This window comes from Ipomoea nil, unplaced genomic scaffold, assembly GCF_001879475.1.
Source record: "Ipomoea nil cultivar Tokyo-kokei standard unplaced genomic scaffold, Asagao_1.1 scaffold2144, whole genome shotgun sequence".
Lineage (NCBI taxonomy): Eukaryota > Viridiplantae > Streptophyta > Magnoliopsida > Solanales > Convolvulaceae > Ipomoea > Ipomoea nil.
Genome location: NW_017618572.1, coordinates 1,536,506 through 1,560,082, shown reverse-complemented (window position 1 = coordinate 1,560,082; position 23,577 = coordinate 1,536,506). Strand labels below are relative to the sequence as shown.

General features: G+C 33.2%; 1 protein-coding gene and 1 long non-coding RNA gene across 2 annotated transcripts; both read right to left on the bottom strand.

Moving 5' to 3' along the window:
- Positions 1-9,160: 9,160 nt before the first annotated feature.
- On the bottom strand, positions 9,161-10,830 carry LOC109148863. The gene is made up of 2 exons (XR_002048897.1): positions 10,671-10,830; positions 9,161-9,511 (listed from the first exon to the last, which is right to left on the bottom strand). It is a non-coding gene; the product is annotated as an uncharacterized LOC109148863 (long non-coding RNA).
- A 1,958-nt stretch (positions 10,831-12,788) lies between these two features.
- Positions 12,789-13,648, bottom strand: LOC109148862. The gene is made up of 2 exons (XM_019296616.1): positions 13,123-13,648; positions 12,789-13,046 (listed from the first exon to the last, which is right to left on the bottom strand). The coding sequence occupies exons 1-2, from the start codon at positions 13,595-13,597 to the stop codon at positions 13,021-13,023; spliced, it is 501 nt and encodes a 166-aa protein (XP_019152161.1). The 5' UTR covers positions 13,598-13,648; the 3' UTR covers positions 12,789-13,020.
- Between the last annotated feature and the right edge of the window lie 9,929 nt (positions 13,649-23,577).

Below are 23,577 nucleotides of genomic sequence, written 5' to 3'. Positions count from 1 at the left end.
AGGACATTATAGTAAACTGATCCATATAACCTAAAATATAACTCTTAACCAAACAAGGTAATATTATATTACACAATCCAAACCAAGGTAATCTTACATTTCCAAAATCTCACATTACCTTCCTAGAGGAAATCCTATTACCTAGGGTAATCCAAGATTCCGTGAACCAAACGCCCCCTTAGGGAAAATGACGGTTTTAGTCTATTAATAATTATACATATATGTCAATGACTTTGTGGTTTAGTGGCACCGAGTTTCTCTCTCATATAGAAGGTTGTGGGTTCAAGCTTTAGTGGATATGATATTGACTCTTTATACTTCAGTAGGTTGAGTATGAACAGATATTGCATTGTAACATAGTTAGTAGTACTGAAAAAAAAAAAAAAACTATACTTATATTATAGACTCAATCTATAAATTATTATCATATATAAAGTTTGTCATTTAATTATGTATAAAGTGAGAGTTTTAATCCAAGACTTATAGATTTTGTTAACATTAACAATTTATTTTGAATTTCTAAATTATTAAAGGATATATTAGTCATTTTATAAAATTTTCTCAATTTCTATTCCCTAAATTTTCATATATGCGTTACTATTACCACAAAACCTTTACTAAATACTTGTTTGTCTTAATTGATGAAGAATCTAAGAATCTAAAATGACAAACAGTTACTTAAGATTAAAGATGCACTGAATTGTAAGTTTAATATGTTAATTTATTAAAAAAAAATTCTTTTTTGTTGTTTGTAAATGACTATTGCTTGTAGATCTCATAATTGACTACTTCGGTGGCAATATAGAGTATTTCGATTATTGGCATGGAAATCATGGTTATGTGATATATCTTAGGCAATTGGTTAAGTCCCTTAAGTGTACGTGATGATGGAAAAGTCTAATTTTAGTTTAAATATGGGATACTTTTGTACCAAAAATTTAAGAATTGAACACTATCAAAGATGAAAGATGTATATGACATCATTTATGAGATTCCTAAAAGCAAAGAAGTATAAATATTTTTCAAACATTTATAACAAGATATTTGGGCTTATGATGTGAACATAGACTAGCTATTATATTGAGGACAAAGTGATAATATTTTAAAGAAGGTTAAGCTTGTTTTAATGCATGTTAAACCATCCAAAAAAAAAAAAAAAAATGCATGTTAAACCATAAAACTCATGCTATCATTTTTGTTGTTTTGGTGCATATTATCATTTGTAAATTAGGTTGTTATTTTTTGCAATTCGGTGATGTTTTTGTTGTTTAGGGGTCAGTTTTTTTTTTTTTTTTTTTTTTTTTTGAATGCTATTGCTCTATTACATTGTAGTATCTGTTCAAACATACTTTCTCAATCTAATGAAGCACAAAGAGTCAACAACGCATCCACTGAGACTCGATCTCGTGACCTCCCACATAGGAGAGGTCACTACAACTCAGTAATGTTTTTTGTTATTTTGGTGGCAGTTAAATCAAGTGCAATTAAACTATTATTTTGTGCAACTTAAGATATTATTTTACTATAAGAGTAGCTTATATATGAAAATTTAGTGAAGGAATTTGAAAAAAAAAATTACGAAAACTAATATGTCCTTTAATAATTTAGAAATTCAAAACAAAGTATTAATGTTAACAAAATTTTTAAGTCTGGGACGAAAATTTCCATTTTACGTATAATTAAAGTAAAAAATTTGTATATGATAATAATTCATAGAGTTTACAATTTTTCTACAATTAATGGGCTAAATTAGTCGTTTTCTATAATAATTAAAGGACTAAAATTGTCATTTTCAATAATAATAATAATAATTTAAGAATTTAATATTAAAATTTAAAATGCATGTGCAATTATACTTCATTTTGATTATATATATATATATATATATATATATATATATATATATAGAGAGAGAGAGAGAGAGAGAGAGAGAGAGAGTTAGGTTCAGGTGACACCGCACCAACAATTGAGCGATTATACACCATCAACGTTATGAAATGCACCACAAATACACACACAAATTAGAAACATATTACAAAAAACACACCATTAGGTGTGAGTAAACGCACCATACAGTGTTCGAAAATACACCATTAGGAGTAGTGAGTTATATGATGTATTTTTTTGGGTGTATTGTGTATTTTTTAGTGTTTTTTGTTTTTGTTTGCATTTCATTGTGGTTTATTTTCTTACACTGTTAGTGCATGTTGTTAACACTGTTGGTGTATTTCTAGAATCCTTGCCGCACCTGAGCACTAATATATATATATATATATATATATATATATATATATATATATATATATATATATATATATATATATATATATGGAAGGGCTCAGGTGTGTGAATGGTTTCCCGTGCGGTTGTGCGATTGGACACACCTTAAGCATTAAAATGGCGCACTTTAAGTACACAAATCACCACGCACCTTAAGCACACAAACAAAAGCACATTAAGACCACAAATCACTTACCTTAAGTACATAAATTACGCACCTTAAGCATAGAACAAAGCACATTAAGCACAAAACCCACGCACTTAAGATTTTAAAATGGCTCACATTAAGCACAAACACACGCACATTAAGCACAAAACTCACGCACCTTAAGCACAAATCTCACGCACTTTAAGTTTTACCAACTACTCACATTAAGCACAAAACTTACGCACCTTTAGCACAAACTCACGCACATTAAGCACAAAAATCACGCACCTTAAGCACAAATCTCACGCACCTTAAGTACAAAACCCACACACTTTAAGTTTAAACAACTACTCACATTAAGCACAAAACTCACGCACTTTATAGGTATACCAAAGGGCTTGAACTGTATCAATTCTTTAATTGCTTTGAAGATCTTATAATAATATATATTAAACGAATTAATGGTGTTTATAGCTCTAATTAATTAATTAATATATAAAAGTGTATAGTAATAAAGAAAGGCGATACTATTGCATTTTTCTTAACTTAAAAAAAAAAAAGGTGAAAAGAAGGTAATTGCATTGCCTTCTATCTTTGTGACAGGTTTTTGGTCAAATTTGAAAAGAAGATAATGACATTAGTACTTTACATATGTTTATCTAAATGATGTCAAATCCACACAATTATAGATTTGTCTAAAAAAAACCTAAAAGTATTCAATTCCCTCCCAAACTATATTTTCAATTCCTGTAGACAAATTTATTTTTCTTCCCTCGGTGAAATTTTGAGTTAATTCCATCAGAGGTCCCTTGTCTTTGGTGGCAATTCTAAATTTAGTCCCAGATTATCGTTTTTGCCATTTTACATCCCAGACTATCATTTTTTGGACACTTTTGGTCCTTCTTATGATTTTTTCTATTTTTAGTAAGGGCATTTTTGTCACTTCATATTTTTCTTTTGTTATTTTTCTAGTTTCAACGGATTTAATTGGTTAAGAACTTTAGGTAACCTCTGATTTTTAGTAACCATATTTTTCAATCGATATTTAGTAAAGTCCTAAATCAATTAAACCCTCGCCGCATCGCTACCACTTCTGTTGTCGCACCAAAGCCGTCATTCCCACCGTCCCTCTTTCCGACCGATCTGCTGCCAGTTTCCTCTTTCGGACTCTTCCCTAATCCTTAATTATCTACAGGTTAGTCCTCAAATCTTAAAACCTAATGATATGCACTTTCAGTTATGCATTATATTTTTTATGAAGACCCTATAGCTGCGTTGTCGAAGATGTCGTTGGATTCTCCACCCTACAATGCTAAGTGGTACCTTTTCAAGTATTGGAATTTGAATTCTTTTAATGAAATTCGAAAAAATAACCGTAATTGAACAAACAGATAAGAAGTTCAGGTAATTACAGTTTAAAGAATTAAATGTAATATCATAATAAAAAGCTATTTTGTAGATTTTTTAAAAATGAATTTGCTTATAACTTTGTTAAATTTGTATTTGTATTTTTTATTTATTACTTTTTGGTGTTTGTTTTTGAAAATAGTGGTATACGTATGCGTTTATGGAAGTGAAATGTGAACTCCTATCAAATAAATTTATGTGCTTTGGCCCGGTGGAATGGAATTTATTCGGTAGAAGATACATAGTTAAAATGAAGGTGCAATGTTTGAATATTTATACACTTGAGAGCTTAAGTACTGACAAATGGTTTTAATGTGAAAAATAAATGTAACCTGTACTACTTAAATGACTATGATTTCCCTTGGTTTCCTACATTCCCATTCCAATATATATGATAAAGCTATATTTCAACAAAGATAATTGGTAGTAAAATGTAACTAACACACTTCCATTGCTTTGGCTACTTTAGAAAAACTAGTAATTCACCCACGCGATGCACGGAAAAAAATTATGTTATTATAAATATAAATAAAAAATTGAAAAAATAAAAATATTTTAAATTGTTTAATATAATAATATAAAACAAAATAGAAGGATCATGGAAAATGGTAGAAAAAATGGAGCCAGACCACCTTCTACAGGTAGAGATTGTGGAGTGTACTTTTCTATCTTCTCAAATGCTTCAAAGAAATGGCAGAAGCGAGAAGGGATGAAGAAAACAAATGTTGCGGGCCGTGGGTCAATTATTGAACTTCAGAATTTAAAAAAAAAAATCATTTGAGCCATAAATACAAATTTCTAAACTTAGGACTTTTAAAAGAAAAAAAAAATCCATTTGAATTATCTCCACAAAAAAGTGGTGTTGGGCTTATAGAATGACATGTGGGTTTATGGAATGACATGTGCATAAAGAATATATTATATAATCATATAAAAAAATATGTTCAATTAGAGTTTAAATTTACTCCTACAAAATTTAAAATTTACTTTCTAAATGTAATTATCTTAGTTATTATTCGTATTGTGAAAATTATAATATAGATGAAATACAATTAGGAATAAATCAATGTAATTATGTAAATTCTCTTCTAAGTTTATTTGAATATGTACATAATTAGAGATTATATTAACCATACAAAATTTTAATTTTAATTGTAATTTTGTGTTCTATAAAAATAATAAATACTTGACCAATGGAAGCTCAAAATATTATTATATTAAACAATTTAAAATATTTTTATTTTTTTCTATTTTTTATTTATATTTATAATAACATAATAATTGTAACATTAATTACTTCCCAAACCATATAATTTTATTATAGTTAAGATAAGTTTGGATGAGAACTTAGTTCACACATCCTCAACTTTATTTCCACAGAGGTGGTTTCCATGGCCTTAGACCTAATTGATGGTACGTAAATGGTAAATGACACATTATATTTGCATCTTATCTTATTTGTTATGTTCATAAATTATTAGTACTTTAATTAGCGTTACACTGACAAATTACTCTTCTCAAGTATTGGGAGGTTGATGATAAAAAATCTATTAATAGAACAAAACTTTGCATGTTATGAATATATGTTATAAATTTTGATGGGGAAAAGTGTATTTTAATTTGAAAAGTTGTACTTCAAATCTTACTTGTAAGTTTTAAAAGGGATTTTAGAACCCGTAAAGATTTTAGGAAATTACTTTTAAGTAACAAAGATTTTGAAAACAACAAAGATTTTTGAAGATTTCAAATAAGGAGAAAAGAATATGAGAATATTTATAAAGCAAAGAAACTTTGAAAGTCAACTAAGAGCAGTAAAAATTTCCAGCTAATGAGTTTTTCGAAAAATTAGAAGCAGATGAGTTTTTCGAAAAATTAGAAGCAATGGGCTTCTTCGAATACAAGTTTACATGCAGCAAGGTTTTTAAGAAAAAATCATGTTGACAACATAGATTTTAAATTTGGAGCACAAATTATAAAGAACACAACTTTGGATTACAAGTTACAAAGAGCACAAATTTGGAGCACAAGTTATAAATAATATAACACAAATTTTGAGCACAAGTTATTATAAAGAGCACAAATTTGGAGCACAAGTATTATGATGGTTCACGAAGCTACAAAAGCAAATTTGACCAAATAGATGTTCTTAAATTCGAGCAAAAGATAAGCAATGATATGAATTGAAGCACAAAGTTACAACTAGGCATAGGTAATGTGCCTTTAATATTACATGTTAGATATAAAAATAATTTAACGGAAATTTAAATATGTAAAGCTAACCTTTTAGCAACAACAACTTGAACCCACATTGTCACGATGTTGTGGGTGATACAAGTCAAATCGTCACAAAACAACCATTATATGTATTATCCACTTAAGCTAATCACTATGCATATTTAAATATTCGATAAAGACATGTTTTTAAGAAAAGAAACTTAATAATCATCTATCACATAAATATATGAATATACAAATATTTTATTTAGCAACGAAAATATTTATCTTTCTCTCGAGATTGTTGACAATATTTGTTGTGGCAATTGGCAAAGTTGATCAATTCATTCTCTTCTGGCGAAAATTATAACTTCTTAATATAGCAACAACGAAACTTTGTATTATAAAGTTCGTAAACTAACTTCCAGAATCCTTCTCGCCATAAAAAAATTTCTACATTAGCCATACATCGATATATCCATGATAATTTAATAGTATGCATATGTATACATAACGAAACATAGAAATAAGGTAATATCTCTTAACAATACTTAGCTCTTAGTATAGTCTAGAGCTGATGACGATATGGAAAATAATTTATTCTCCAACAACAAATGACTTCAATCCTTGCTACTAAAATAAAATCTTGTGTTGGCGGTGTACTACATTAACGGCGGCCAGGGGGCGAGTAATGTAGGAAGACGATTCTTCCAAGGACACCATGTTATTCGAATTAGGAACCGATGATGAGGACGAATTGAAGCAGCCTTTTTAACGGTTGTTCTATCACCGGTGTCCATTGGGGACAACAATGCATAATGGTCCTGTTAGGGGTGACCATGGTTCGGTTCTAGTTTTGAATTTGCAATTTCCGATTATGAAAAATGGCAAATCGAAACTCAAATCTCTAAGACGTTCCGGATAGCTGGTTTTAATAGATTTTTTTCATTTTTTTTTTTTGTAAATTTTGTTTTCTGTTTTTAATATAGTCCAAATTCAAAAAATTTGTAATTATGAAAATAATTTTAAAATATTTTTGGTAAATTTTTCAATATAAAATATATCTGAGATGTGGTTTCTTTTTTTTAAAGTATTTATTAGAAAGAGAATAGCTTGACCTATTTTCTATTCGTTTAAAACCAAAAAAAAAAAAAAAAAAAAAAAATAGTGCAATTGTATGTTACGGCTCTTCGTAGAGCAAAAAGTTATGATCTCCATGTGGACACCAACAAAGAGGAAGCTTCTAAGAAATTGCAGTGGAAAGCAATTCAATTATTTTGCATGACATGACGCTATATATATATATATATATATAGAGAGAGAGAGAGAGAGAGAGATGTTCTATGTTTTAGTGCAGCCGTCATTTTTTTGTGTAATTGTGTAGACATATTAGGATGAGTTGAGATCAAACAGATGAAAATTAATGAAAAAAGATACATTATAACAATTTCACAATTTTCATATACAATAATTATATTTCATTTATTTTTTGAAAGCTACTCACTCTATTATATTGTAGTATATGTTCATTTATACTGTCTCAATTTTTTGAAGCACAAAGAGTCAATACGGTCTCCAATGAAGCTCAATCTCATGACCTCCCATATAAGAGAGTCACTACATGTCATCTGAGGTACAAGTGCTTGGCATATTTAATCTATTCAATCCCAAATTTATGTTGTATTTGGAAATTTTTTCTAAGCCAAAATATATAATGGAAGTAAGTAGGCATATCAATGTCTACACTCCGGAGAATCTTTACCCAATCAGCCACAAGACCAAATGTCCTCCCAACTCTCAATTATTCTCTATAAAAAATTGTTTAACTGGATAATTGTCCGCTAACGTTATCCATCCTATGTACATGCCACAAGTCTTTTAACTATGTAATAATAATAATTCTTACTAAATTATGAAACAAAGGAATCTTTCTATCCAAGTTCACACTATGCCTACACTCACCTACCAATCAATATTTGAAAAAATTCGTAAACAATTAAGTCCAGGAGACTTAAAAATCAATTACATTTTTAAAAATACATCATTAACATCAGCTAGAGAAAAAAAAATCCAATCAATTATCATTTTACAGAATAAATTATTCGAAATAATGTCCATAAAAAATATCTATCCTCAGGTCAAAAACCATTCTAGAAAGCAATTAAATAAAGGGAAAATTATAAAAAATGCCTCTCTATAATATGTCAATTATCAATGTCACCCCTGAATTATGAGTGGTGTTAATGTTGTCCCTCAATTATCAAAACGGTGCACATATAGCCCTTCCTGTAACGGACATGTGGTTCCCCGTTAGTGTACGACACTGTTAAGTCGGAGTAAATATGCAATTTAGTTATTTTTTCCCTCCCTCGATTCGAAGTACCAGCGATAGACAGCGGTGGGGAACCACATGTCTATTACGAGAGGGGCTATATGTGCACCATTTTAATAATTGAGGGACAACATTTACACCACTCATAATTCAAGAGTGACATTGATAATTGGCATATTATAGAGTGACATTTTTTACAATTTTCCCTTAAATAAACATCCAAAAAATCATCAACACTAGTGACTTCTCTCCCATTAATATTAGATGTATAGCTATAGTGGTAATATTTTTAAATTTGTTTCAACCGATGAGTCCCAATGGGCATACAAACTTTTTTTCAATTGTTTTTGTTAAGTTATTCTCAATCATTGCTTGAAATAATTTCATTTCTTTTCCCACAAAGTTGAATCCCTAACTCCAAGAACCTCTCATATCCCGAGCTGATAGAACATTTGAATGGATGTAAATACCTGACAGAACATTTGAGTGGATGTAAATCACAATAACTCAATAGCTCAGCAGATAGGATCAAATGCCGGTGCGCACAATAAATCTGCTCACTTTAAGTATAAATTCCCACATTATGCCGTCGAAGTTCGAATATTAATCTCTTCTTAAAATACTACGTAATTGTATCGAGTACAACACTGATTTCTTAATACAACACTACGTAATTTTATCGGGTACAACACTGATCTTATGTTGTTAGCTTAGGCTTAAGAATTTCCAAAAAATTAAATTGAGTGCATGTACTCAACTTTGGGGGTGGGGGGGGGGGGGGTGTTTAATCTTTTTATCTTTCAAACGCCCCAATTGTGCCTTCTTGTCCTTGCATTTGACTTATCCATAGTCAATTTATAACATTTATATTGGATCTATTCGATGATTTTGAAATAGTTCTAAGACTCATTCCTCTGTTTTGTCAGCGACAGTTGTATCAGACAATAACCATCCATGGAAGAAAACTTGTGTATGCACATGTAGATCAAAGACTCTGTAATACTTTTTTATCTTATTACACTCGTAGTTGGGGTCGATATCTATTGATGTTAGGTTTACCCGTGCCCGAATCAATGTCTTTTGCAAATAAAGAAAATGCAGAACGATATGCTCTGGTCATATTTGAAAATCTATGACAAATAAGTTTCCCTTCACTTAAGTAAATTCGCATTCCTGTAGCGCATTTCGTTAAGTAATAATGCCGATAGAAAGCATCACTTAGATTCATTTCTATTTTTCATTTTGTTACTAGCTTGCAACGATGTAATGCATATGCCTGATGTGAGTGACTGCACTACGACGTGGTTCACTATTCAAGTTACATTTAACCTACATATGGTAATTCCGGCCTTACCAATCTACTTTCAGTGTAATACTACATGCAATAGAAATCACCGTTCTGACATACTCTATAAACTTGTTAATAGAGAATTCTCAATTGTACGCATCGCCATCTAATGCAACATCTAATGACAAAAGCAATTCTATGGCATCATAGCGCATGGATAGGAGTTTTTGTCGAAGATATGCAATTTACAACGAGAATTAGTGATTTCAAGACGGAAAATGATTTATACCCTGGAGACATTGTGCTATTCCGACATACATGTTTCTTCATTTTCGAATGTTACTTATTTAGTGTTGACTCTTATAGTCCAAAGAGAGAATTTAATAAATTTCATGAAAGGAGAAATACTCGACGTTTTGATCGCTGTAACATTACATTTAAAGTGCATAAATTCCATGAAATATTTGACTATTACATACTAATTCCTTTATATATTGTAGTCCATCACTGTGTCCGCCCGTTCTACAATACCACCAAAATATGAGTTTGATCAACTAGAGCGATGTAGATTTTTATATACAAGTATGCTTTTCGCGGTAAGGAAAAAATGTAGATTCAAATTGTCATTCAATAAATGCCATTACTTACTACCTCCTCTTATTGAAAAATAGCATGAAAGATTGAGTGAATTTCTGCGCAGCTCCATCGAAGTTGATGCGCCACTAATATTCATGGTTAGAGATAGGAAACTAGAACTCTACTTCGACTGCACATTAATATTCTATGACGAACAATGGGAACAAATATATGATCATTTTCAGTTTGATGGATGTGACCGTGTTGTATGCTTCAATGTCGAGCAACGCGTTATACTCATGCTCATGCTACCTCGTGTAACGTCGGGAAGATTTATCAAACGAACTTCTGAAGTCTGACTCTACTTAGTTTTTAAAAAAGCACAATACAGTTCGAACAAAAAAAATTAAAAAATATATTCTTACCTATGTTCTGATCTTTTCGTTGAGATATAAGGGAGAGAACACAACAAAAATAGATGATCGGAAATGATGTTTTGGTTGACTAAAGATGAAGACCTGCCAACGCTATTTCTTCTCTTCTCTTCCCAGATTAACTTTCGTATGGTGGTGGTGCTCAAAGATGGGGAAGTTGTACGTATTAAAGCAAAGCAAATTCGGGTTTTAAAGCAAATAAATGTTGGTAGATGGGGAAGGTAAAGCAAATAAATGTTGGTAGATGGGGAAGGTAAAACAATTTAAAAAATGACTTTCTTTTTGAGAGAGAGAGGGGGGGTGGGTTTAAAGCTGAGTTTGAGGCTTTGTTTGGAACGCTATCTTAGGTAGTAGCGTTTCAAAATAAGCTCCTAGCTTTTTTTTTTTTTTTTTTTTTCATCATTATACTTATTATTTTAAAGAAATGACATATTTATCCTTCCTAATTAAAATCATTTTTTCTCCTCCTTTATCCGCAACTTTCACCATAAATATTATTATTATTATTATTATTATTATTATTATTATTATTATTATTATTATTATGACGTTTGCAACAATATTACTACTTCATTATAAAATGTTAGATTATGATTATGCTAATAGTTTTATTTCAAAATGTTAATTTTTTATAAAAACAAAATGTTAAATTTTAATATGTAAACAAACTAATTTAAATTTTATTAAGATGTCATTTTTAGTCTTTTTACATTTATCAGTTTATCAAAAAGCTACTTTTACCAAACACTTTCAATCATAACAGCTCTTCAATTTTTAGCTCCGAACTTATAGCTTTTCAACTTTCAGCTCATAGCTTATAACTTTTCAGCTATATTTGTCAAACAGAGCCTGAGAGAGTTCGTCTCGGGTTAAAAATAAAAAAATCAAATAAGAGTTGGACTTGAGAGAGTCGAACTCCACAAGTTGGAATTTCCCTCGTTAGTATCCAAAATTACATGCAAGCTAAGCTCTTTCTGTATCCAACACCCGGCAAATTCACCCCAAGACAAAATGCATGTCCTTCCAACTCTCAATTATTCTCTATAAAAAATTGTTTAACTGGATAATTGTCCGCTAACGTTATCATATCCCATGTATAGTACATGCCACAAGTCTTTTAACTATATAATAATAATAATTCTTACTAAATTATGAAACAAAGGAATCTTTCTATCCAAGTTCACACTATGCCTACCCTCACCTACCAATCAATATTTGAAAAAAAAATGTAAACAATTAAGTCCAGGAGACTTGAAAAATCAATTACATTTTAAAAAAATACATCTTTAACATCAGCTAGAAAAAAAATCCCATCAATTATCATTTTACAAGATAAATTATTCGAAATAATATCCATAAAAAATATCTATCCTCAGGTCAAAAACCATTCTAGAAAGCAATTGTTCTAAATAAACATCCAAAAAATCACCAACACTAGTGACTTCTCTTCCATTAATATATCAACACTAGTGACTTCTCTTCCATTAATATTAGATGTATAACTATAGTGGTAATATTTTTAAATTTGTTTCAACCGATGAGTCCCAATGGGCGTACAAACTTTTTATCAATTGTTTTTGTTAAGTTATTTTAGGTTGAATCCTCAACTCTAAAAACTTCTACTTCTTAATCTGACAGAACATTTGAGAAAATGTAAATCACGATAACTCAATAGTTCAGTAGATAGAGTCAAATATTGATGCCTACAATGAATCTGCTCACTTTGATTATAATTTTTATATTATGCCGCCAAAATTTAAACATTGATCTTTTCTTAAAACACTACGTAATTATATCGGTACAACACTGATCTTATGTTGTTTAGGCTTAAAAATTCCCAACAAATTAAATTGAGTGTACTCAACTTTTTTTTGTTTGGGGGTGTTTAATCTTTTTATCTTTCAAACGCCCCAATTGTGCCTTCTTGTCCTTGCACTTACTTATCCATAGTCAATTTATAACATTTATATTGTGCACCTAACTGACGGTGACCTAACCATTTTGTAAAACGATATTTTCATGTTCAAACTTCAAATTAAAGTATTGTATTGTAAAACAGATAAAATAGCAGATTGAGAAAATAATTATGATCAGATAATTAAGAGTCAGTAGTAATAAAAAAAGTATTGTATTGTAAAAATTCTCCAATTGCAATATAAACACATTGAAACAAGTTTATTTAATTAATGCATTGACAGAAGCTGATCACACGGTAGCATTATTGGATTACACAGGTGCACACAAATCTGGACCGTCCGATCCGTTTCGAAAGATTTTCTCGTGGAAATTCACATGTCCCAAAGTCCTTTCTCTTCTGCAGAAAACGCATCGGTTTCATCGTTCAAGCTATCTGAACTCGGCTCTGACCTGCAATTAGAGCGGAAAAATGAAGAATCTCCTCCAAATCAGCAGAAATATTTTCAAAATTGAATTCACGTTTTACCTGAGCTTGACGAGAGGTGCGATTTGCAGGATTGTATAGTCTCAAATTGGGAAGCAGGCAAGGTCTCGGAGAGAAACCCTACGTGGAAAACGAGCTCGCCGGAGTCAGCGCGGACGTCGATTCCGGTGACGGAGAGCCAAATGAACGCCTTTTTGACTTGAATCCCGGTTATATCGTAGATCTTGCCCTCGCTGAGCTTCCCGGTGATGGTCTTATCGTAGTAGACGAGGTTGGAGAACTGAACGTAGCAGGTGGTGGAGAGGTCGACGGTGAAGGAGCCGTCGTCGGCGAGATCGTAGGACTTGACGACGTCGGGGAGGAGACCCTTCGGAAGGCCGTACTGAGCGAGGACGTCGTGGACATCCGTAAACGAGGTTAAGGGATTGAATTCACCGACAAGATCTTGCGCGACAGAGAGGCGGAAGAGGCAGAGAGAGAAGAGAAGGACGGAGAGTTGCTTTGGAAGGAACGCCATGGATGAGAGAGAGAGAGAGAGAGAGAGAGAGAGAGAGAGAGAGAGACAGACTTGAGAGTGTTCTTGCAAGGTTGGAAATGGCGTTGATATTTTAAAGAAGGTAAAGGGTAGAAAGAGAATAAAACATTTTCATATTTGTTTTTATTTGCAAAGGAATTAAGAAATATCCCGAACTGCAAGCTTATAGTCACAAATTATGTGAATGGTCCACACAATTCTACGTGAATCATAACAAAAAGTTCATTTTTTTTTATGACAAAAAAAAGTTTATTTTTAATATATTAAAAACACATTATTCGTATAGTAAATGTACATTATATGAAATAATATATTTTTAATACAATATATATTTTTAATATAATAAAAGTATATTATTTGATAATATGATCCACACAGCTATATAATAAGTGGTAGTGTATTTGTACTTTCTCCTAAGATCGAAATAATTTTATTTAGTTATTTATTCAAATTTTAATTAAAAAGAACTCCAAAATATGTTACTTAATGTCCATGCCAATGTTGAGCAAATAAAATTTTTTCATCATATTTGAGGAAAAAAAATCGGTTTTGCTGTTTTGTAACTTTATTCTTTTAATTTTAAAATTTACTATTTCTTTTATTTTAAGTAATCAGACCAGTCTGGTTGCTTAACTAGTTTGGTTTCTTCATTAAGTTGACTTTTTTGAACCTTAACCTACTAATTTTTTGTTCTATTGAACTAGCTAGCTCGTCGGTTTTAGGTTATAGTTAATATCCCTAAATAGAGCAAAAAGTATTTGAAATTCACATAATAATTTTGATAAAAATTTGAGATGAGAAGACACTGTATTATGTATTAAAAAATAAAAAGATAAATGGAGAATATGAATAAAAAAGCTATTCCATAATCAGCGCACGAGGGGCACGAGTGTCTTAAGCATATAACAACAACGACAAATTGGAGGCGAGAAATAATGAAATATAGATTAACTTATCATCTCTGATAAATATGTCATGTCACTTTCATGTGTTTTAGGTAATTAATTATTAGGTGTGTATTTATATACTAATTTTGTACGCGCATCGCGCGATTGAAATAATGCCAATGTTTTTTTTTTTTTTTTTTAAATAAGTACTTTGAAGTATATCAAAGAAAAAATATATTGGAATTGTTCATGCATAGATAATTGAATGTTAAATTTGCGTATTTAAATAGACAATTCTAAGGTTACAAATGCAAGATAATATAGTCAAGATTGATTATAATTGTCAATAAAATAATTGTATAGGTATGGTTGAAACCAAATACGGAGCATAAGGGAGAGCAAATAAAAATTAGGGCATAAAATATTAAATATATACTAATATTGAAGAGCTAATTGTCGATTGCCAAAGAAGAACATTGCGAGATAGTTTCATACTTCAATTTGTTGTGTGATTTGAATACTCTATTTGTCAATAAATCTCCAAATAGTTAATATGATTGGCTTAATTATATTTTTTTATTTTTTTATTTTTTAAAACAATTATTATTATTATTATTATTATTATTATTATTATTATTATTATTATTATTATTATTATTATTATTATTATTATTATTATTATTATTATTATTATTATTATTATTATGTATACCCTTAGGTTATTTTACATGTTAATCTACACAACTAATTTTTTCAAATATCTTTTTATCAACCATTGATATAATTCGCTCGTCAAATTCGCTAATATAATCCGTTAACGCTAACCGCATTGTCTATGCTGCATCCTCAAAATTCTCCCATTTCAATCCAAATACAAATTGTACGGAATATGGTATGAGTTGTTATATCATGTACTAGGTTCCACTTGTAAAGTGGACATAATCTTAAACGACGTATAAATTGTGTATTTTTAAGATTGAAATTGCAAAGTTCTTGAATATAAATTGTGTTTCTAATTAAGTCAAAACACATAATAGTTGTAGAAGGGAATTTCTGAATACAATACAAAGTTATCAAATTTTAATCTGTTAATATTGTGTGACTGCAGTACTTGAAAAGAACTTGTGAATATAAAACAAGGTAATCAATTACATATATGTTAACATGATGTGTTTGTAGTATACAAATTGTGAATTTTTAAAAGGTAAATTATGAACATTTGGACCCGAGTCCACCTTGTATAGTGTAACCCGGGTCCACGGAATAATTTGTCAATATAGTATACAGGTTCCACTTGTAAGGTGGACATAATCTTAAACGACGTATAAATTGTGTATTTTTTAGATTGAAATTACAAATTTTAATCTGTTAATATTGTGTGACTGCAGTACTTGAAAAGAACTTGTGAATACAAAATAAGGTAATCAATTACATATATGTTAACATGATGTGTTTGTAGTATACAGATTGTGAATTTTTAAAAGGTAAATTATGAACATTTGGACCCGAGTCCACCTTGTATAGTGTAGCCCGGGTCCACGGAATAATTTGTCAATATGGTATATGCCCCTACATATATTACTTACACCTGAAATTTCTATATTTTTTGAAACACTCATGATTCTTTATAATGTAGTATCTATTCTTTATTTTTTCAGGTGTCATTACACTTACATAGTATTTGGCAATAAAACCACTCTTTGATATAATAATCTCTATTATGTTGACATTTAAAATATGGGATACTCAATCACACAGAATATTCTATAACACTCCCCCTCAAGTTGGAGCAAAGATATTGATCATGCCCAACTTGTTACACAAATAACTGACTCGGGTTCCAGTAAGGGCCTTTGTGAATAAGTCCCCGAGTTGTTCTCCTGTCTTCACAAATCCTGTGGAGATTAATCCTTGTTGTATCTTCTCACGTACAAAGTGACAGTCAATTTCTATGTGCTTAGTTCGTTCATGGAACACCGGGTTTGATCAATATGAAGAGCAGCTTGGTTATCACACCATAGCTTTGCAGGAATTGGAGCTTTGAAACCAGACTCATACAAAAGGTTGTGTATCCACATCACTTCACTTGTTGATTGTGCCATCGCTCTATATTCAGACTCTGCACTCGAACGAGATACTACATTCTGCTTCTTACTCTTCCAGGAAACCAGATTACCTCCAAAGAAAACACAATATCCAGTTGTTGATCTACGATCCTCTTTAGAACCTGCCCAATTTGCATCAGTAAAACACTCAATCCGAGTGTGACCATGATTCTTATACAAGATTCCGTGTCCCGGGGCTCCCTTTAAGTAACTCAAGATGTGCTCCACAGCTGCCCAGTGATCAATAGTTGGAGATGACATGTACTGACTCAAAACGCTAACTGGGTATGCAATATCTGGACGGGTTACGGTCAAGTAGTTTAGCTTCCCAACCAATCTCCTATACCTCTCAGGATCTTCAAACAATTCCCCCTCCTTTGTCAATTGCAAGTTTGGTATCATGAGAGTGTTGCATGGTTTAGTCCCTAGTTTCCCCGTTTCAGAGAGTAAGTCAATAACATATTTTCGTTGAGATAGTAATATACCTGTCTTGTTCCTCATAACTTCGATACCTAGGAAATACTTCAGTGGTCCCAAATCTTTTGTTTGGAATTGACTGTGAAGAAATGACTTGAGAGACAAAATCCCTTCGGTGTTGTTCCTTGTAATGACAATGTCATCCACATAAACCACCAACCAGATGATACCTGTTTTGGACCACTTGTAGAATATGGAATGATCCGATTTGCCTTTCACCATCCCAAAATTCTCAACAACCTGACTAAATTTTCCAAACCATGCACGTGGACTTTGTTTCAGCCCATACAACGATCGCCGAAGACGACATACCTTCCCAGACTCCCCCTGAGCAACAAACCCAGGAGGTTGCTCCATGTACACCTCTTCATGAAGATCCCCATGCAAAAATGCGTTCTTGATATCAAGCTGATGCAAAGGCCAATCATGAATGGCAGCCATTGAGATGAGTAACCTGACAGAAGTAAGTTTAGCCACAGGTGAAAAAGTGTCACAATAATCAACTCCATAAGTTTGGGCATATCCCTTAGCCACAAGACGAGCTTTTAATCGAGCCACAGACCCATCAGAATTAACTTTGACTGTAAACACCCATTTACAACCAATAGGTCTTTTACCTGCAGGCATAGTGACCAACTCCCAAGTACCGTTGTGATCCAAAGCGTTCATCTCCTCAATCATGGCATTTCGCCACCCAGGATGGGATAAGGCGTCCCTAACAGTCTTAGGAATGGATATAGAATCAAGGGAAACAATGAAAGAACACGAGGCAGGTGACGACCTATCATATGATGCAACAGAGGATATATGATAAGTACAACTACGTTTACCTTTCCGGGTAGCAATCGGACGTTCATCAACTAAGACTGGATCAAAAGACACAGAGGTGGTGTCAGGGCATGGAGTCGAATCTGGAAGGGGAGCGGGAGGCGGTGCCGGTACGAGTGTGTCAGGCCGAGGTCGACGAGAATACACATGTAAGACAGGAGGGGTAGGAACAGACGCCGTGACAGTATACATCAATATATCTTCCTCCTCCCCCTTACGAACAACCTCTGGGGATGAAGGAAAGAAAGGGACGTCCTCATGAAAGGCAACATCAATGGAAACAAGATACCTTCCAAGCTCAGGAGAGTAACACCTATACCCTTTTTGCACACGGGAATATCCAAGAAACACACACTTCAAAGACTTGGGATCTAACTTGGTGACATGAGGACGGACATCCCGAACAAAGCATACACAGCCAAATATATGTGGGTCAACAGGGAACAAAGACTTTGAAGGAAACAGAGTGTGGAAATGTGTTTTCCCACTCAAGACCGCAGAGGGCATCCGATTGATCAAGAAACAGGCTGTGGAAACGGCATCAGCCCAAAACTGCTTGGGAACCCCCATTTGAAACATCAAGGCTCTTGCAGTTGCAAGCAAATGCCGATTTTTGCGCTCAGCGACCCCATTCTGAGAAGGCGTATCAACACAAGAGGACTGATGTAACATACCCTTCTGACGCATATAAGAGACAAAAGGGAGCGAAAAATATTCTTTAGCATTGTCACTACGTAAAAGTTTGACAGGAACACCAAATTGAGTCTTAATTTCAACGCAGAATCCACAAAACACCTCAAAAAGTTCAGAACGAGACTTCAGTAGATATAACCATGTTATTCGAGAAAAATCATCAACAAATGTAACAAAATATTTAAAACCGAGTTTGGAGGTCACAGAACACGGACCCCAAATATCAGAATGCACTAACTCAAAAGGAGCAGACGCTCGTTTGTAAACTCTAGGACTCAAAGGCACACGATGGTGCTTGGACAACTGACGCGACTCACAATGTAAAGAAGACAAACTTGAAAACTGCGGACACAATTTCTTCAACAATGGTAGGGAAGGATGCCCCAAACGACAATGAGCTTCTACTGGAGTGACGACACCCGAACAAGCAACAGGCTCCCGCCTCGTGGTGTCAAGAACGTAGAGGCCCCCAGACTCGCGCCCCTTACCAATAACCCTCTTCGTCAAAAGATCCTGAAACAGACAATAATCAGGGAAGAACGTAATAGAATAGTTTAAAGTACGGGTAAGTTGGCTGACCGAAATTAAGTTGAATGAAAAATTAGGTAGATGCAAGACAGAAGACAAGGGAAGCGAAGGGATGGGCGTAATGGTACCGGACCCAAGAACATGGGAGGTAGAACCATCTGCTAAGGTGACGGGGGAACTATGTGGACGAGAAGAAAGTATGGAAAACAGACTAGAGTTACCTGTCATATGATCCGTGGCACCCGAGTCTATAACCCACTTGGAGGAGGATGAGAGAAGGCACGTAGTTGCATTACCTGAGTCAGCAATAGCAGTGACTGAAGAGGATGAACGCTTTAAAGATTCTTGATACTCAGAGAACTTGGCAAACTCGTCGGCAGATACAGTGATCAACTTGGAAGATGCCTCAGTTGTGGAAGCAGCATTAGCAGTCGGATTTCCTCGCTCCCTCAACCATCTCCTACAGTCCCTTTTTATGTAGCCAGGCTTATGGCAATAATGACACACAATACCACCAGAAGTGTATCCCTGGGAATTTTTCCCATTCCCACTGCGAGGATGACGGCCAACGAGAGCATTGTTGGATGGGATGGCAGCCCCAGGCATACTTGGTTGCGATTGCACCGATCGACTCAAACGTGGAAAAACATTAGCAAGAGAAGGGATTGCAGAGCTACTAAGAATTGCAGACCTCGCCGTGTCAAACTCAGAAAGGAGACCTGCCAAAAAACCCAGAACAGCCAATTGTTCACGTTGGTTTTGCTGCTCTTTAATGTCAGTAGTGAATGGCATAAGCTGATTAAGTGCCTCATAAGTCTTCTTAAATTCCATAAAATATGCAGGGAGAGACAAATCATGTTTTTCAGCACGGAAAAAGGACTTACAAACATCATAAACACGAGTGATATTCCCTTTCCCAGCGTATAAGTATTCCAAATACTCCATCAACTCCTTAACAGAGGCACAATGACTAATGAACCCAACAATACCCTCATCAATGGAATTACGGATTTGTAGGAACAAACGGGCATCATCTCGTACCCAAGTAGCATCTTGGTCAGCCAAAGGTTTGGACAGGTGGTCACTCTTATCGAAACTAGTAAGAGAAAGCTTAATGACATGAATCCATTCCAAGTAATTAGAGTCATTAAGCTTACAATCCGTGATTTTAGAATTAACAGGAACTATATCAGTGACAACCACAGACGTATTCCCAGCCATACCCACAAATTTATGACCGCAAACTGAGCAAGATAACACACAAAAAATGGAGCCGAAGGGTAACGAAACAACCTGACCTTAGAACCGAAAAGACCGACGCGAAACTAGTCCAAACTGAGCTCGGAACCGAGACCCCCGAACTCAGGCGACCCTTGGAAGACCGACCGGAAGAAATTCCGGTCGCCGGAGAACCCTCACGCGCCGGCGCATGGCGGCGGCGGCGGCGGCTGTCGGTGGCGTGTGAGCCTCACGCGCAGGCCGGCTCGGCCTGAAAATTTCCAGGCAAGGTCGCCGAACAACGGCGAGTGGCGGTGGATCGGCGGTGAGGACAGGAGACGCCGGAAAAAAAATTATCGCCCTGGCTCTGTTACCATTTTAAAGCAGAGAGAAGCATACCTCTATGTAGCTCTCTCTCATTCTGTGTGTCTCTAGGGTTAGTCAACCACTCCTTAAATACAAGCAGATTCTAAACTGATATGGTATACCAATATTTAGTTTCCTAAAATATGGGATACTCAATCACACAGAATATTCTATAATAATACTGCACAAACAACTCCAAATCCAACACATTTGACTTGGTATCGCCAAGATCAGATAATTACCAGCACAGTTAATCTCTTCACACGACCGAACACCGGTTGATAGCATGTCACTGTCACGGCCACGTCGTCACCTGCCGCGAACACCGTTCGACGGTGCTGGTTTGACGCCAGCTATCAACCAACGACGAATTGTGCCACGGTCGGCGCTGTACTCCTCGACGACGATGGAGGCTTCATCTCAGCCTTCAACACCCGGCTACCAGACTGCTTCTCTCCACTAATGGCCAAGGCGCTAGCATGCAAAGAACATTATATTATATAATGTACATTTAATACAAAAATAATGTACATTTAATATATTAAAAATGTACTTTATATTATGGTCCACATAACATTATGTGGACCATGGTCCACACAATAATTTGCCATGATCAAGCTGCATTATATATGCGTTTGTAATTTTTGTTGGCCCAACTTCCTTTCTAGGCCAATCCAATTTTGGAAGCAAATTATATAGTGGACAAATAGTCCATATTGTAAAGTAGATCATTGATAAATATTTATTTTTAATATATTAATAATTAATTTTTAAGTAGTACACTAAAAAAAACTTTTAGTATACTAAAAATAAATTTCAATAGATTGAAAATAAATATATATGTCCATGGTTCACCTTGCAATATAAGTCATAGTCTATAGTATAACAATTGAATTTTGGACTTACTTCATTTGACAAGATTTGTCAACCCAAAAGAAATCATGGTTCGAAATTAAGATTAAGCCCATTGAATTTTATTTTTCTACATTGAAAATATCCATTTTGTTATTATATTTTGGGGGTTACAGTCGTTATATTATAGACCGCGGTGCATGGTAAAAAACGACGCAGTTTCTTTAAGTAAAGAAACGGTCCACCGTTAGAGTTAACGGAGTCCGCTTCTTTGGTGTATTAAACACCAACTGACACTACAGTATATCTAAACCGACATTGCAGTTATATCAAAATGATACTGTAGTTATAGTGAAATGAAACTACAGTGTATATAAACTGAAACTGAATAACATTTCACATATTTGAGTGTATATTGTACAATGAAGCTGTAATTATATCAAAATGATCATGTAGTTATGTTTTAATGAAACTATAGTGTATATAAAATAAAATTAAATAACATTTTCACATATTTGAGTCTATAAATATCGAATGAAACTATAGTTATATCGAAATGAAACTGTAGTTGTGTTCAACTGAAACTGCAGTGTATACAAAATGACACTGAATAACAGAGTTACTTTTTGCAAAAGGGTGCGAAACGGCGGAAACAAACACTGTTAATTTTCATTTAAAAAAAAGACGCGCGGTGCATAATCGATTATGCACCGCAGTGCATAATATAATTTGCCTATAGTGGTATACCAATTGTTATATCGTGGATCCTGGTCCAATACACAGAATTCATATTCATAATACACATACACATAAACATAATATAATTTTATGAATATAAATTATGTACCTTATAAAGTCAAGTTCAGTATATTAAATCAGTGTGGACCCTGGTCCACGATATAATTTGCCGTGGTATACACTATATCCTAAGCCTATTGAGATTTCATTAATTCAATAGATTAAGTGACTTTCGAGTTTTTAAGTAATTAATCAGTCTAATTTAATATTTCAGACCATATAACAATTTAAAAAGATGAGAATGCCTTCTTTCCCATAGAGGTAGCTACCTGCCATTTACTTAAGATGGCTAGGGTGTGTCATGTGTACTACATTAATTAGAGAAGTTTTTAATTTTTTAAAAAAATAAAAGAAGGAAAATGAAAAAAAAAAAGTGTTCAAATAAAAAATAAAAAGTAAAATAAAAACAAATTTTCAAACTTTTGACATTAAAGAAAAGGTTGAAAATAAACTTCCCTTCCCCCTCACTTCAATTCTCAAGTACTTGAGCCCCAACCCCTACTCCACTCCAAAATAATACTCCACTAACAACAATCAACAAGAGCTCTATTATATCGGTCAGGACCGTCTTTTGAATTTTTGTGGTTCCGTTCTTGTAAATAAATGAGACCATACTAAAAATATAATCATGCTCAGCTCAATTAATTAGGAAAGAGAAGTGAAAATTGAATTGTAATTTTGGTAATAAAAAAATTTGGGGGAAAATTGTAAAATTAATAGAGGAAGGAAGAATCTTGCCATCTTCATTGCTAGCTAGTACGTGATTTGGAGAAAAAAATTGATGAGTTTTAAGCAAGATAGAAACAGACGTGAAGGAATGTGCGTTTAATTATATTGCAGATTTAAAAAAAATAAATTAAGCAACTAGGTCAAAAATAGATATTGAACTCTCTAAAATTGAGGTCATATACTGATAGGCATTATTCACGGGCCAAAAACTAGCCCTGATGTTTGTGAATTAGTACACTAACAAACCGAAACTTAATTTAAGATGACTAAACTAAAAAAAAAAAAAATAATGCAACCATACATATACATATACATATACATACACATATACATACACATACACATACACATACACATACACATACACATATACATATACATATATATATATATATATATATATATATATATATATATATATATATATATATATATATATATATATATATATATATATATATATATATATATGATTATATGG